Genomic DNA, 15,781 nt, shown 5'->3' with positions numbered 1-15,781 from the left:
ATTCCTGAGCCAGCATGGCTGTTCTAGAATCAGTAGCCTTATTTAGGTGAGTAATTCCCTCCTCCTCCTCCCTCCCTCCCTCCCTCTTCCCTCCTCCCTCTTCCTCCTCCTCTTCTTCTTTTCTCCTCCTCCCTCCCTCCTCCCTCCTTCTTCTACCTGCAGATGTCTGAAAGTGATGAGGGAAGTAAAGGTCCGGAGAAGGAAGGGAACCAAAATGGCATCCATAAGAGAGAGAAGCCGAGGGGCAAGAAACGGGCTTCCTCCTCTGAAGGCCTCTTGCAGCCGGTGAAGTTGGGCAAAAGCGAGCTCTACAAGGTGCCCACCAACGAAGAACTGAGCCACCTCAAGGAGACGGAGAACCTGTTCCATTCCAACCTTCTGCGCCTGCAGGTCAGTTTGGGTTGGGAGATTGGGAGGAGGAGTCAAGCGGGGGCCTAGCTTGGAATCCTTCTGGAGCCACAAACTTCCTCACCACAGTCGTGTATTGCCTCTACAAATACGCTACCTTGGAATTCGTAAATAGAATAGTCTCTTACTTGCTCGTTGAGATGGTCACGGTGAAGGGCATTTTTAACATTCTTGCTGTACGCTAAAATAAATAAATAAAATAACCCCCCCCCCCCAAATTTCTGTGGCTAGGCAAGACAGTTGTGAAGTGAGTTTTGTCCCGTTTTACGACCTTTCTTGCCACAGTTGTTAAGTGAATCCCTGCAGTCGTTAAGTTAGTAATGCGGTTGTTAAGTGAATCTGGCTACCCCGTTGACTTTGCTTGTCAGAAAGTGGCAAAAGGGGATCACATGACTCCGGGACACTGCAACAGTCATAAGTACATGCCAGTTGCCGCAACAGTCGTAAGTACATGCCAGTTGCCAAGTGTCTGAATTCTGATCCCATGACCACGGTTGTAAGTGTGCAAAACGGTCCTAAGTCACTTTTTTCAGTGCTGTTGTAACTTCGAATGGTTACTAAATGAACTAAGTCGTAAGTCGAGGACTACCTGTATAGCTGCAGGACAATAATGTTGCTTACCATCTTAATATCTAATTTATGAGTAACTCTGATTCCTTGCTCCTAGCAGCTTGGTGGTTGAAGCAAACTTGGCTGGGGGAAATGAAAGGGCGATTCCTATTAGCAAAGGAAGATCCTGAATACTTTAGCCTTCCTGCTTATGACCCACCTCTGTTCCATTTTTTCCCCTTCTGCAGATCGAGGAACTGTTGAAAGAGGTGACCCTCAAGGAGAAGAAGAAGCAGAGGATCGATGCCTTCCTTCACGAAATCAGCGCCATGCTCAGGAACGTCCCTGAGCTTCCGGCGAGAGACGTATGCTTCAAATCTGCACTGTTGATAACATCTTGAGATATGTCTGTGAAGATTCTCAACCATCCAGGACAAGGATCTTCAAACTTGGCCACTTTAAGACTTGTGGACTTCAACTCCCAGAATTCTTCAGCCAGCCAGGGCTGGCTGAGGAATTCTGGGAGTTGGAAGTCCACAAGTCTTAACGTGGCCAAGTTTGAAGACCCCTGATCCAGGACATGGTTATCCCAAAGGTGTTTTTTTTTTCCCTCCAAAAGGCAACGGGACTTTCTTAATTTTTTCCTTGGGAACATTTCACTTCTCATCCAAGAAGCTTTTTCAGTTCCAAGTCCTTCAGTCAGAACTGAAGAAGCGTCTTGGATAAGAAGCAAAACATTTTCAAGGAAAAAAAAACCCAAGAAAATCCCAGTTGCCTTTTGGAAAAAGAACCTTTGGGACATCCTGAGACATATTTCCTAGGAAGCCACTGTACTCAGTGGGTCTTCCTTTCTAGGAAGTGAGTTTAACCTTGTGGCTCTTATTAGCCCTTGCTCTTGTTTCTTGAGATCCAGATTTGGGATCCCTTGGGGTTGCTTGCCTACACAGCCAAGGGATTCCCAGGAGGAACACTGAAATATGAAGTTCCAATTTATCAGGAAGGTAGTGGGTTAGGGGAGGCTGTCATGCTTGCTGTGGAGATGTTGAGACCCAAGAAAGAGGGCAGAGAAGAGCAGTAAAGATGATTAGGAGTCTGGAGACTAAAACATATGACAAACGTCTAAGGCAGGGGTAGGCAGCCTTGGCTCTTTTATGACTCGTAGACTTCAACTCCCAGAATTCCTGAGCCAGCATGGCTCAGCTTGGAAACCTCGTCCCTTTCCCCTCAGCGTGGCTGGCTCAGGAATTCTGGGAGTTGAAGTCCACGAGTCATAAAAGAGCCAAGTCTGCCTACCCGTGGACTAGGCCTACCAGTTTAGATAATCTACTCCTGTCAGGCTTAATAGCTTAATAGACTAGGCCAGGGGTAGGCAACCTTGGCTCTTTTATGACTCGTGGACTTCAACTCCCAGAATTCCTGAGCCAGCATGGCTCAGCTTGGAAACCTTTCCCTTTCCCCTCAGCATGGCTAGCTCAGGAATTCTGGGAGTTAGTCCACGAGTCATAAAAGAGCCAAGGTTGCCTACCGCTGGTCTAAGGGAATTAGGTATGTTTGGCCTAACAAAGAGAAGGATTAGGGAGGACACGATAACTGTTTTCTAGTACTTGAGGGGCTGCCACAAAGAAGAGAGGGGGATCAACCTGCTCTCCAAAGCACCAGAAGGCAAGACAAGAAGCAGTGGGTGGAAACTAATCAAGGAGAGAAGCATCCTGGAATTAAGGAGAAACTTCCCACCAGTGAGAGCCATTAACCAGTGGAACAGCTGGCCTCCAGAAGTTCTGGGTGCTCCATCACTGGAGGTTTTCAGGTCAAGGCTGGACAAGGAAGGGATGACAACTCCTGCCTTGGGCAGGAGGTTGGATTAGAAGACCTCTAAGATCTCTTCTACTCCTATGATTCTATGGTTCCTCAGATTTCAAGAACAAAGGAAATCCCATACAATTAAGGACCAGATGGTGCTCATTTTTCACTGAAGAGGGACTAGTTTGCGAAGCCAAACACTAGACCAATGGTGGCGAACCTATGGCGCGCGTGCCAGAGGTGGCACTCAGAGCCCTCTCTGTGGGCATGCACACCATGCCCCAGAGATGGCAACCGTCCCTCTTCAACCAGCTGCCTGCTAACTTGCCAAGGTCCCACGTGGCCGGATGCATCCTAGCACGGCTGGTTTCCCTCCCCCCGTCCCATCCCTTCTGGCCTCACATGCTCTCCTTTTCCCAGGCATGATGCACTGCACCGCCTTCTCAGCTGTTGGCCCGCCGTCCAGCTCAGAGGCGGCTTCTCTGAACTCCTGGTGATGGGCTGCGGAGCCCCAGAGTGCACCGGTCGAGGGACTGGCCAGCTGTGGCTGCTGACGGACACTGTTGGCCCCCATGCGCTCGCTGGCCTCTGTGTGCAGAGATCGATGGTGTCAGGCAGCAGCCGCCCCGGCCCGAGTCACCTTGCACTGCGACAACGGCACCCCCGTCCTGCCTCGCCTTACCTCGTCTCACCCCGCAGAACGAGCCTCCTGCCCACTGCCCCACCTGCCAGAAACCCCCTGGATCTCCCCCAACTCTGCCCGGCCCCCACAGGCGTCCCTCCCCACGAGCAATATTGAAGTGACCATGCCTACCTTGGCCACACCCACCCAGTCTGCCATGACCACCACAGCCACGCCCACCCAATGGGCCATGGCCACCTGGCACCCGGCGATAAATAAGTGGGTTTTGGGTTGCAGTTTGGGCACTCGGTCTCTAAAAGGTTCGCCATCACTGCACCAGAGGTTTTCAAGAAAAGGGTGGCATGAGGTCTCCTGCTTTGGGCAGAAGGTTAGACTAGATGATCTCCAAGATCCCTTCCAATCTATCATTAGGACAGAATAGGGGTCAGATGTAAGGGGGGTCGCTTTTCGAGTGGATTTGGCAAGTAACACTAATAATATAATAATAATAGTAATAATAACAATAATAATAGTAAAGTTGGAAGGGACGTTGGAGGTCATCTAGTCCAGCCCCCTGCTCAGGCAGGAAACCCTACACCATTTCAGACAAATGGCTGTCCAGTCTCTTCTTAAAAACTTCCAGTGTTGGAGCATTCACTGCTTCTGGAGGCAGGTTGTTCCACTGGTTAATTGTTCTAACTGTCAGGAAGTTTCTCCTTAGTTCTAGGTTGCTTCTCTCCTTGATTAGTTTCCATCCGTTGCTTCTTGTCCTGCCTTCAGGTGCTTTGGAAAATAGCTTGATTCCCTCTTCTTTATGGCAGCCCCTGAGATATTGGAATACTGCTATCATGTCCCCCCTTGTCCTTTTCTTCGTTAAACTAGACATATCCAATTCCAGCAACCATTCCTTATATGTTTTAGCCTCCAGTCCCCTAATCATCTTTGTTGCTCTTCTCTGTACTCTTTCTAGAGCCTCAGCATCTTTTTTACATCGTGGCGAGCAAAACTGGATGCAGTATTCTACGCGTGGCCTTACCAAGGCGTTGTAGAGTGGCATTAATACTAGATTAGTGGCTTCCTCAGCTTTTGTTCAAGGTCCTCAGAAATAGGATAGCATAATGGAGATTGATTTGGTGTTATGTGTTAAAGATGCTTGTGCACCCTTAAGAACATTTTTTTTGTAATATTTTATTGGTTTTCCAATTTTACATTTGAATATTTAAAAAGCAATGTGGTGGCGGGGTTAATCAATAATTCAATAACAAAATCTTTAGTACAAATCTTGGGTTACATCATCAAATATTTCTTCTCTTTTCCCCTTAACATTTACTATGTCATGTTCAAGCTAGTACATTTCTAGTTGTATCAACTCAATGAAAACATCATTATTACATTTATCGATACATTTTTTTAGCTTATCCATATCTTAATTAGTCTTTATAAAACATTCCATATCCTGTTATTAATTTTTACCTAATTTTTAATTTCTCATCAATATTCCAATTAACCTTTAATATCCATTATTTTCAAGCTTTGGGTAACCAAACTTTCCCTTATCTCATTTCATAATATCCAAAAAACACATTTTACCTATTTAAATATAATCTTCTTCTATTTTCTAAAACTCCCACCATAATAAATCATCTACTTAATAATAGGATATCCCCTTAGATAGATCAAAGACATTATATATATTGCCTGAGTTAATCAATAAATCAAACATTCCTGATAATTTTCATTTCCCTTTTAAGTCTAATTTTTCAATATTAAACAAATCAAATTCTTATTTTCCACTAATTTCCGACTGTTTTGAATCCAATAACCAAAATTCCCCTTATCTCAACATCTCCTTTTAACCCTCTAATTCAGGGTTTTTCAACCTTTTCACCCATTGTGCCACTTTTAGGATATTTTATTTATTTATTTATTTATTTATTTATTTATTTATTTATTTATTTATTTATTTATTTATGAGACTTATATACCGCTTTAAGTGCAAGCACTCTCTAAGCGGTGTACACCAGTAAGCAATGTATATATATATTTACATTGCCCCCAACAATCTGGGTCCTCATTTCACCTACCCCGGAAGGATGGAAGGCTGAGTCAACCTTGAGCCGGTGAGATTTGAACCGCTGACCTGCTGAACACAGTCAGCTAAAGTGGCCTGCAGTACTGCACCCTAACTGCTGCGCCACCTCGGCTCTTATATGGCAACATCCGAGTACCACCAGTCGCCTAGCAAGGTGTCAAAAACTTGATGACCCAAAAAAAAGAGGAAAAAAGTGATATAGTACAAGTAGTCCTCGACTTACAACAATTTGCTTAGTGACTGTTTGAAATTACAGTGGCACTGAAAAAAGTGCCCCCCAAGCCACAGCTGAGCAAGACACCTGCCTGCCCACCCGGCCGCGCTCTTCCTTCTGTCCGAGGTTTTCATTGTTGTGAGCATTTCTGTTGAGGATTGGAAGCAGGGGTGGGGGGTGTTTGGTTTTTATCCCCCTCCCATCTGCTGGGTGGTTGCAAAAGGTTTTGGTCACTTCACATGACCCTGGGACACTGTGACTATCATAAATATGAATCAGTTGCCAAGCATCTGAATGTAAATCACAAGACCCTGGAGATGCTGCAACATTCCAGCTGATCGGCGCTTCTTCTGGGCTCAGCGGAAGCGCCAGGATCAGCGCCGAGCTCCAGCTGATTGGTGCTTCTTCAGGGCTCAGCAGAAGCACCAGGATCAGCGCCGAGCTCCAGCTGGAGCCTGGCACTGATCCTGGCGTTTCCGTTGAGCCCTAACAGCCCTGCAGCTCCAGCCATCTCTCGCTCAGGCTTGTGCGATGCTGCCACTAGTTCAGCTCATTTCCCTCCCCCGCTACCACTTTTCTAGGATGGTCACGTACCACCTGCCAGGTGCCAATGTACCACAGGTGGTACCCGTGCCACTGATTGAAAAGCCCTGCTGTAATTGACAATATAAAATCCCCTCTTAGAAGAACATTTTGTACTAATTTGGACAGGTGAGGGTGCAGGACACGCCACACTCTTCCTAGGTCTGGTACAGTTGGGGTGAGGGGTCTCCAATCTCATTGCGATAATATATTGAATTTTGAATGCCTGAATAGAAATACAGCTTCCTTTGACTTAGCATGGACCTTCCTATTGTGGGATCAAAAGGAGGATCCCCAAACCAGCACAAGCAGTCCTCAACTTACAGCAGTTCATATTTAGTGACCGTTTGAAGCTGCAATGAAAGAAGTGACCTATGACTGTTTTTCACGCTTAATGACCATTGCAGCCTCCCTGCCAAATTCTGATGCTTGCAACTGATTCCTGTTTATGACGGTTGCAGTGTCCCGGGGTCGTGTGATCCCCTGTAGTGAGTTTCTGACAAACAAAGTCAATGGGGAGGTCTGATTCATTTAACGACCGTGTTCCTAGCTTAACCAGTGCAGGGATTTAACTCGGCAAAAACAGATAGTAAAACGGAGCAAAACTCAACCACTGTCTTGCTTAGCAGCAGAAATTTGGGGCTCAGTTGTGGTCGTAAGTTGAGGACTGCTTGTATTTTCTGAGTTTCTGGGGTTCTTTGGTTTGGGCCCCCTGAACCTCAGCCTGATTCGGGGATCAAAGGGTGAATTTATTTATTTATTTATTTATTTATGAGACTTATATACCGCTTTAAGTGCAAGCACTCTCTAAGCGGTGTACACCAGTAGGCAATGTATATATATATATATATTTACATTGCCCCCAACAATCTGGGTCCTCATTTTACCTACCCCGGAAGGATGGAAGGCTGAGTCAACCTTGAGCCGGTGAGATTTGAACCACTGACCTGCTGAACACAGTCAGCTAAAGTGGCCTGCAGTACTGCACTCTAACTGCTGCGCCACCTTCTTTTCTTTCAGATCACTGACCAGTCGTGGCTCCCCAAGGGAGTGAAGGTCCCTATCCTGCAGGTTCCTTTCAAGGTGAAGGGCAAGTTCCATTTTCTGCCCCCAGCAGAGGTAAAGGTGGTGGGAAGTTACCTGCTGGGCACCTGTATCAAGCCGGAGGTGAATGTGGACGTTGCAGTGACCATGCCCAAGGTGAGCGGGCCCGGGCAGAAATGGAGGCTCCCTTTTAATTTACTTTATTTTACGAACATAACTCCTTCCTCCTCCTATTTTCCCCATCACAACAACCCTGTGAGGTGGGTTAGGTTGAGAGAGAAAGAGGGAGAGAGAGAGAGAGAGAGAGAGAGAGAGAGAGAGAGAGAGAGAGAGAGACTGGCCCAAAGTTATCCAGCCCCGCCTTCATGTCTAAATTGGGACTAGAACTCACCATCTCTTGATGATTGGCCCAAAGTCACCCAGCTGCCTTTGGTGCCTAAGAGAGTGCTAGAACTCACCATCTCCTGGTGATTGGCCCAAAGTCAACCAGCTGCCTTTGATGCCAAGCTGGGACTAGAACTCACCATCTCCTGATGATTGGCCCAAAGTCAACCAGCTGCCTTTGATGCCTAAGAGAGTGCTAGAACTCACCATCTCCTGGTGATCGGCCCATAGTCACCCAGCTTCCTTTGATGCCTAAGACAGTGCTAGAACTCACCATCTTCTGGTGATTGGCCCAAAGTCACCCAGCTGCCTTTGATGCCAAGTTGGGACTAGAACTCACCATCTCCTGGTGATTGGCCCAAAGTCACCCAGCTGCCTTTGATGCCTAAGACAGTGCTAGAACTCACCATCTCCTGGTGATTGGCCCAAAATCACCCAGCTGCCTTTGATGCCAAGCTGGGACTAGAACTCACCAACTCCTGCTTATTGGCCCAAAGTCACCCAGCTGCCTTTGATGCCTAAGACAGTGCTAGAACTCACTATCTGCTGGTGATTGGCCCAAAGTCACCCAGCTTCCTTTGATGCCCAGCTGGGACTAGAATTCACCGTCTCCTGGTGATTGGCCCTGAGTCACTCAACTGCCTTTGATGCCAAGGTGTATACTAGAACTCTCTTGCTTTTCAGTTTGGTGCCTTCTCCCCTAGACCAAACTGATAATAAAAGGACAGTAACACTGGGAGAACACTTAGGACATAAAGAGCTGTTTCAGGCTCATTGGTCTTTTATTTTCCTTGCTATGCTCCTAAGTCTTCCCAAGATCCAGCAATGAAACACTCCAGCGCGTTCACACACCTCCTGAAGTTGGTTGTGGCTGTGCTGTGCTCTTCTTGTGAGCCCTTGTTTGGAAAGATCAGCATACCGGCTGGAGAATTCTGGGAATTTAGCTCCATGGGTCTTAAAAGTGGCTGAGGTCGAGAAATATCGATAGAACTGATACACATAATTAAAATGTATAATTCAAGCAAGATGTTTCATAAAACACATACCAGGACGAATTATTTCAGCGGGCAAAACATTGAAACAGTGGAACTTAGCCAGCTGAATTAATTCATTAATTCAAACAGCTTGCTTAGTGACTGTTCAGTTAACAACATCATTGGGAAAAAAGGGACTTAGGGCCGTTGCAGCATCCCCGTGGTCATGTGATCAAAATTTGGCTGCTTGGCAACCGGTTCCTATTTATGACGGTCGCAGCATCCCGGGCAACAAGCTGTGGCAACAAAGGTCGTAAAGTGGGGCAAAATTCACTTAACCAATGTCTCACTTAGGAACAGGAAGGCTGGTCTCGGATCGAGGTCGTAAGCCGAGGACTAGCTATAGTTTTGGGAGAATGAAAATGGCAAGAACGGCGGCATTGAAGGGGTCTCAGGAATGTTGTTGCAGAGTTGGGGGGGGCTACCAGTGAAAAGTTAGACACCCCCCCCCCCCAGAGCCACCTCTGCCTTCAAGCAAAAGCCCCTGATGCCTGCTGATTCTCTGGGGAGAGAGACTCCCTTCTCTTTGAGCAACCTTTGGTGGTGATGGAATGCGTTCCTGACAGGGAGGACGATCAACGAGTGGGACAGCTTGCCCCCAGAAATCGTGGTCGCTCGATCGCTGGAGGTTTTTAAGAAGAGACTAAAGCTAGACATTCACCTGCCTGAGATGGTATAGGTTCTCCTGCTTGAGCAGGGGGCTGGACTAGAAGACCTCCAAGGTCCCTTCCAGCTCTATTCTGTTCGATTCCTATTCGATTCCTGTTCCTATTCCATTCCTGTTTCTATTCTGTTCTATTCTATTCTCTATTCCATTCCATTCTGTATTCTATTCCATCCCATTCTCTATTCTATTCTATTCTATTCTATTCCATTCCATTCCATTCTCTATTCTATTCTATTCTATTCCATTTCATTCCATTCCATTCCATTCTCTATTCCATTCCATTCTCTGTTCTATTCCATTCTCTATTCCATTCCATTTCCATTCCATATTCTGTTCTGTTCTATTCTGTTCTGTTCTTCCATTCCATTCCATACCATTCTCTATTCCATTCCATATTCCATTCCCTTCCATTCCATTCTATTCTATTCTACTATTCTATTCTTCCATTCCATTCTCTATTCTATTGCATTCCATATTCCATTCCATATTCTGTTCTGTTCTGTTCCATTCCATTCCATTCTCTATTCTATTCCATTCTCTATTCTATTCTATTCCATTTCATTCTATATTCCAGTGATGGCGAACCCTTTTAGAGACCAAGTGCCCAAAGTGCAACCCAAAACCCACTTATGTATTGTCGGGTGCTGGGTGGGCGTGGCCCATTGGGTGAGTGTAGCCCGTTGGGTGGGCATGGCTGCGATGGTAATGGCAGACTGGGTGGGTTCAATCAATCAATTCCAACTTTGCGAGATTTTTTTTCCCGGCTAGAAGTTAAAATTGATTGATTTAACCTTTTTTTTTTTCTTTGCACATGGTGACGGAGGCCTAAAGAAAAAAGTTTTATAAAACCCAACTGAAGGCCTGGGGCAACAGCGCGCGTGCTCACAGAGAGGGCTCTGCGTGCCACCTGTGGCACGCGTGCCATAGGTTCTCCACCACAGCTATATTCCATTCCATATTCTATTCTATTCTATTCTATTCTATTCTATTCTATTCTATTCTATTCTATTCTATTCTATTCTATTCTATTCTATTCTATTCTATTAATACAAGCTGCATCCATCAAGGGCATATTTTAATCCATTTATTTAATGTATATGACACCCATCTCCCTTTTCAAAGCAGCTCTGGGTGGCTTAACAGTACAGGTGGTCCTCAATTTACGACCGCAATGGAGCCCAAATTTTTGGTTGCCAAGCGAGACATTTTGTCCTGCAAATTCTGTTCCCTTTTACGACCTTTCTTGCCACAGTGAATCCCTGCAGCTGCTAAGTGAGGAACAGGGTTGTTCGGTGAATCTGGCTTCCCCATTTGACTCTGCTTGTCGGAAGGTCGCAAAAAGAGGATCACATGATCCCGGGACGCTGCGACCGTCATAAATGTGAGTCAGTTGCCAAGCGTCTGAATCTGGATCACGTGACCACGGCATGCCACGGTGGTCGTTAAGTGTGAAAAATGCTTCTTTTCTCAGTGCCGTTGTCACTTCGAATGGTCACTAAATGAGCTGTTGTAAGTCGAGGACTACCCGAACCGTAACGTGGTTTTTGTCTTAGGAAGTTTTCCAAGAGAAGGACAACCTCAACCAGCGCTACCACCGCAAGAGGGCCCTCTACCTGGCCCACCTGGCCCAGCACCTGGCCGAGAGGAACCACTTTGGGAGTGTGGCCTTTGCCTACGCGAACGGCAATCATTTGAAGCCCCTTCTGCTCCTCCAGCCACAAGGTAAGGGGGTGGTGGGTGTGCATGTGTGGGTGTGTGGGGAGGGCAAAGCATTTTGCGCACTTGTTGCTAAAACTGAGGAAGCGAAAGAGCTGTTGAGCGGAGGAATCAGGCAGCTCTCCTGGTAGATTTAGAGGAGACGTTTGCTGTCCTCTTCTTCCAGGACTTGTTTGGACTTCCTTCCCTTCCCTTCCCTTTCCTTCCTTCCTTCCTTCCTTCCTTCCTTCCTTCCTTCCTTCCTTCCTTCCTTCCTTCCTTCCTTCCTTCCTTCCTTCTTCCTTTCCTTTCCCTTCCCTTCCCTTCTGACTCTCTCTTCTTTCTTGTCTCCTTCTTTCCCTCCTTCCCTCCTTCCTTTTCCTTCTTCCTTCCTGCTCTCCTTCCCTCCTTTCCTTCCCCCCTCCCTCCCTTCCCCTCTGACTCTCTCCCTTCCCTCTGACTCCCTCCCTTCCCTCCTTCCCTCCCCTCCTTTCCCTTCTTCCTTCCTCTCCTTCCCTCCTTTCCTTCCCCCCTCCCTCCCTTCCCCTCTGACTCTCTCTTCTTTCTTGTCTCCTTCCTTCCCTCCCCTCCTTTCCCTTCTCCCTTCCTGACTCCTTCGTTCCTTTCTTCCCTTCTGACTCTCTCTTCCTTCTTGTCTCCTTCTTTCCCTCCCCCTCCTTGCCTCCCCTCCTTTCCCTTCTCCCTTCCTGTCCCATTCCCTTTTGACTCTCTCTTCCTTCTTGTCTCCTTCCTTCCCTCCTTCCCTCCTTCCTTTCCCTTCTTCCTTCCTGCTCTCCTTCCCTCCTTTCCTTCCCCCCTCCCTCCCTTCCCCTCTGACTCTCTCCCTTCCCTCTGACTCCCTCCCTTCCCTCCCCTCCTTTCCCTTCTCCCTTCCTGACTCCTTCGTTCGTTTCTTCCCTCCTTCCCTTTCTCCCTTTCTTCCCCTCCCTTCCGACTCTTCCTTCTTGTCTCCTTCCTTCCGACCCATCCATCCATCCATCCATCCATCCATCCATCCATATCAACCTGGCCCCCATCCAAGTGCCAACCAGGGCGCATCCTGCTTAACGTCTGAGACTTCCCAACAGTAGGATTGATTCCCATCATTTGGGGCTTTTAAAAGCTTATTTTCAGATAAAGCCAAACAGCCAGGATTCTGATTTTGTCTCTCTCTGTGTGTGTTTGTGTGTAACAAGTATATTTTGAACAACATCCACATTGCTAATTCTCCTGTTTTATTCTCTTCTCTTTCCTCCCCATCTGTCTCCCGGGTTGTGGCAGGGAAGGATGCAAAGATGGTAACAGTTCACCTCCATGCCTGCCCAGCCCCTGGAGTTTTCAGGCCCATCCGTTTGCACCCCTGCAAAAACAACATCCGTACTGCTTGGTTCACGGAGAAGGACTCACCTGTGACAGGTAAACTTGGTGGCGTTTCTCAGCCTGGACAATTTTAAGATGGGTGGACTTCAGCTCCCAGAATTCTGCCTGGGGAATTCTGGGAATTGAAGTCCACCCATCTTAAAGTTGCCATAGTTGAAGAACAGTGAATTAAGGGGTTAGACTGGCTTTAAAGCAATGTAAGAGTCTTCAGTTCATCTAAAAGTAGGATATTGAATTGAAACATCGGAATACCTGCCCACATATGATTGCAGATAATAATAATGACGGTGGTGGTGGTGGTGGTGGAAGGGACCTTGGAGGTCATCTAGTCCAACCCCCTGCTCAGGCAGGAAACCCTATACCATTTCAGACAAATGGCTGTCCAGTCTCTTCTTAAAAACTCCCAGTGTTGCAGCATTCACCACTTCCGGAGGCAGGTTGTTCCACTGGTTAATTGTTCTCACTATCAGGAGATGTGCTTCCTACATACCTTAGTTAGCTGACTAGCAAAAAGTTCATCTATTTCCTCTGTTTGGTTGGGTGGCCTATATATACACACCTATGGCAATGTCATTTTTCCCCCCTTTTATATTGACCCAAATGCATTCAAGACAGTTTTCATCATTGTTGTGCTCTATTTCTGTAGAAAGGTAGTTATTTCTTATATACAGAGCAACTCCACCTCCTCTTTTATTTGGTCTGTTCCTTTTAAATAATTTAAATCCCTCTAGCTGTGTGTTCCATTTGTGGGTTTCATCCCACCGTGTTTCTGTTATGGCAACAATATCCTATTTGCCCTCATTTACCTGAATTTCTAGTTCACCCTGCTTGCTGTTCATACTCTGTGCATTGGTGTATAGACATTTGAGTCCTTTATGATTGACCCTGTGTTTACTTTCTACATAACCTGTGTGGTGCCTGAGTTCCCCTATTGTCTTACCACCTGTTTGGTTAGTGCACTTTGTGTGGCACTCGCTATTAAAAGCTTGATTTTGCTTGACAGCAAGATTGATAAACTTGTCCACACACACATCTGGACATCTTGGAATACTGCATACCGCGCTGTAAAAAAGATGTTGAGACTCTAGAAAGAGTACAGAGAAGAGCAACAAAGATGATTAGGGGACTGGAGGCTAAAGCATATAAGGAACGGTTGCTGGAATTGGGTATGTCTAGTTTAACGAAGAGAAGGACAAGGGGGGACATTATCCAAAGTACCTGAAGGCAGGACAAGAAACAACAGATGGAAACTAACCAAAGAGAGAGGCAACCTAGAACTAAGGAGAAACTTCCTGACCATTAGAACAATTAACCAATGGAACAACCTGCCTCCAGAAGCGTTGAATGCTCCAACACTGGAGGTTTTTAAGAAGAGACTGGACAGCCATTTGTCCGAAATGGTATAGAGTTTCCTACCTGAGCAGGGGGTTGGGCTAGATGACCTCCAAGTTCCCTTCCAACTTCACTACTACTACTATTATTATTATTATTATTATTATTATTATCATCATCATCATCTATGTTACACGCACTGATAACCCTATAATTTTTAGATTGCCTTTAGATTGCCATAATCCTTGACTCATGACCACAATAGAGCCCAAACATTCCGTTGCTAAGCAAGAGATTGAGTTTTTCCTCATTTTACGATTTTTCTTGCCACAGTTGTTAATAATACGGTCGTTAAGTGAATCTGCCTTTCCCCCACTGACTTTGCTGGGTCAGAAGGTCACAAAAAGGGGGAATCACGTGACCCCGGGACACTGCGACCGTCATAAATATGAACCAGTTGCCAAGCGGCCGAATTTTGACCCCGGAGATGCTGCAACGGTCATAAGGGTGAAAAACGATCATAAGTCACTTCTCAGTGCTGGTGTAACTTCGAACGGTCACTAAATGAACGGTTGTAAGTTGAGGACTCCCCTGTATCTCATCTTGCATTTGTTTTGCGTGCTGTTGCTGCTGACTTCCTCCACCGAGGCAGGAAGTTGGTCTGAAGCCTTCTTTCTCCTCCTTGTCCTTGTGAGATGGTCACCGGCATGCCATCCCTCTTTGCTTCTTTCCAGGAGTAGCTGAACCCCCCACACCCCATTACAACAACTCCATTTTGTGGGACCTGGTGATGGAGACCAACCTGCTCTACCTCTCCGAGGCCGCCAGCGCCTTCCGAGGTTTCCAAGATGGGATGGCCCTCCTCAAAGTTTGGCTCCGCCAGCGAGAGCTCTATCAGGTAATCCGGCTGACTCGGTCAACCCACAGAAGTCTGGAGGTTTCTTCCAACACGAAGTCTTGTCTGGGACGCTACACGTCCTCTTCACAACCTGTTTTCCTTGTTAGCTGCTGAGAGGAGAGAGGGGGGGGTTCGTGGTATCTGAAGCAGAACATCTAGATCAGTGGTTCTCAACATTTTTAATGCCGCGACCCCCAACCAGTCGTAAGTCGAGGACTACTCAACCGGTCGTAAGTCAAGGACTACTCAACTGGTGCAGCACCGTTTGCAGAATGGGACTTTTGGCGGGCTCAGCAGGGCAGAGACAGCCTGGACAATTCCTATTGATTTTTGAAAGCCAATAGAATTAGACTCTATTCAAGAGAGTCTATTCTATTGGCTTTCAAAAGCCAATAGAATAAAAGGGAGTAGCACAGCTAAGGAAAAGGGGGGAAAAAATGGCGGACTGCGTTGTTTGGTGACCCCCGTGAAATGGTCATTCGACCCCAAATGGGGTCCCGACTCACAGGTTGAAAACCACTGATCTAGATTCAGTCACAGTTTTGTTCCATGCAGCATCAACCTTGTGAACCAGTTCAGGTCACCACACTACAAAAACAGATGTTGAGACCTTGGGAAAAGTTCAGAGAAGAGCAACTAAGGTGATCCAAGGCCTGGGGACTAAAACATATGAAGAACGGCTGCAGGAGGAAGGAGAAAGGAAAGATGGAGGGAGGGGGCAGGAAGAGGAGGAGGAGGACTGTGTGGTCCTTGGTGCTCTTGGAGCTGGGTTATTTTCTTGCAGACGTTTCATGACCCAACTAGGTAACATCATCAGTGCTAGAAAGGAGCGGGATTTGCTCTCTGTTTATAGAGAAGTGATTTGACCTGTCTCCACTCCCTCCAAGCACTGATGATGTGTCCTAGTTGGGTAATGAAATGCCTGCAGCCAAACATCAGGGACCCCACTAATAACAACAACAACAATAATAAAGTTGGAAGGGACCTTGGAGGTCATCTAGTCCAACACCCTGCTCAGGCAGGAAACCCTTTACCGTTTCAGACAAATGGCTGTCCAGTCTCTTCTTAAAAACTTCTAGT

General features: G+C 46.7%; 1 protein-coding gene across 2 annotated transcripts in view; it reads left to right on the top strand.

The window, feature by feature from the left end:
* The window catches only part of NOL6 (nucleolar protein 6), an 89,087-nt gene that overhangs the window by 3,438 nt on the left and 69,868 nt on the right, over nucleotides 1-15,781 (top strand). For both annotated transcript variants that reach the window (XM_039349537.1, XM_039349538.1), the window contains exons 2-7: nucleotides 163-390; nucleotides 1,206-1,322; nucleotides 7,288-7,467; nucleotides 10,950-11,118; nucleotides 12,373-12,507; nucleotides 14,538-14,701. In XM_039349537.1, the coding sequence (XP_039205471.1) occupies nucleotides 163-390; nucleotides 1,206-1,322; nucleotides 7,288-7,467; nucleotides 10,950-11,118; nucleotides 12,373-12,507; nucleotides 14,538-14,701 (993 nt within the window). The remainder of the gene's footprint in view (nucleotides 1-162; nucleotides 391-1,205; nucleotides 1,323-7,287; nucleotides 7,468-10,949; nucleotides 11,119-12,372; nucleotides 12,508-14,537; nucleotides 14,702-15,781) is intronic.

This window comes from Crotalus tigris, unplaced genomic scaffold, assembly GCF_016545835.1.
Source record: "Crotalus tigris isolate CLP2741 ecotype Arizona unplaced genomic scaffold, ASM1654583v1 scf7180000018292.409768, whole genome shotgun sequence".
Classification (NCBI taxonomy): domain Eukaryota; kingdom Metazoa; phylum Chordata; class Lepidosauria; order Squamata; family Viperidae; genus Crotalus; species Crotalus tigris.
The sequence above is the reverse complement of the archived record's forward strand: the minus strand, read 5'-3'. Positions and strand labels throughout refer to the sequence as shown.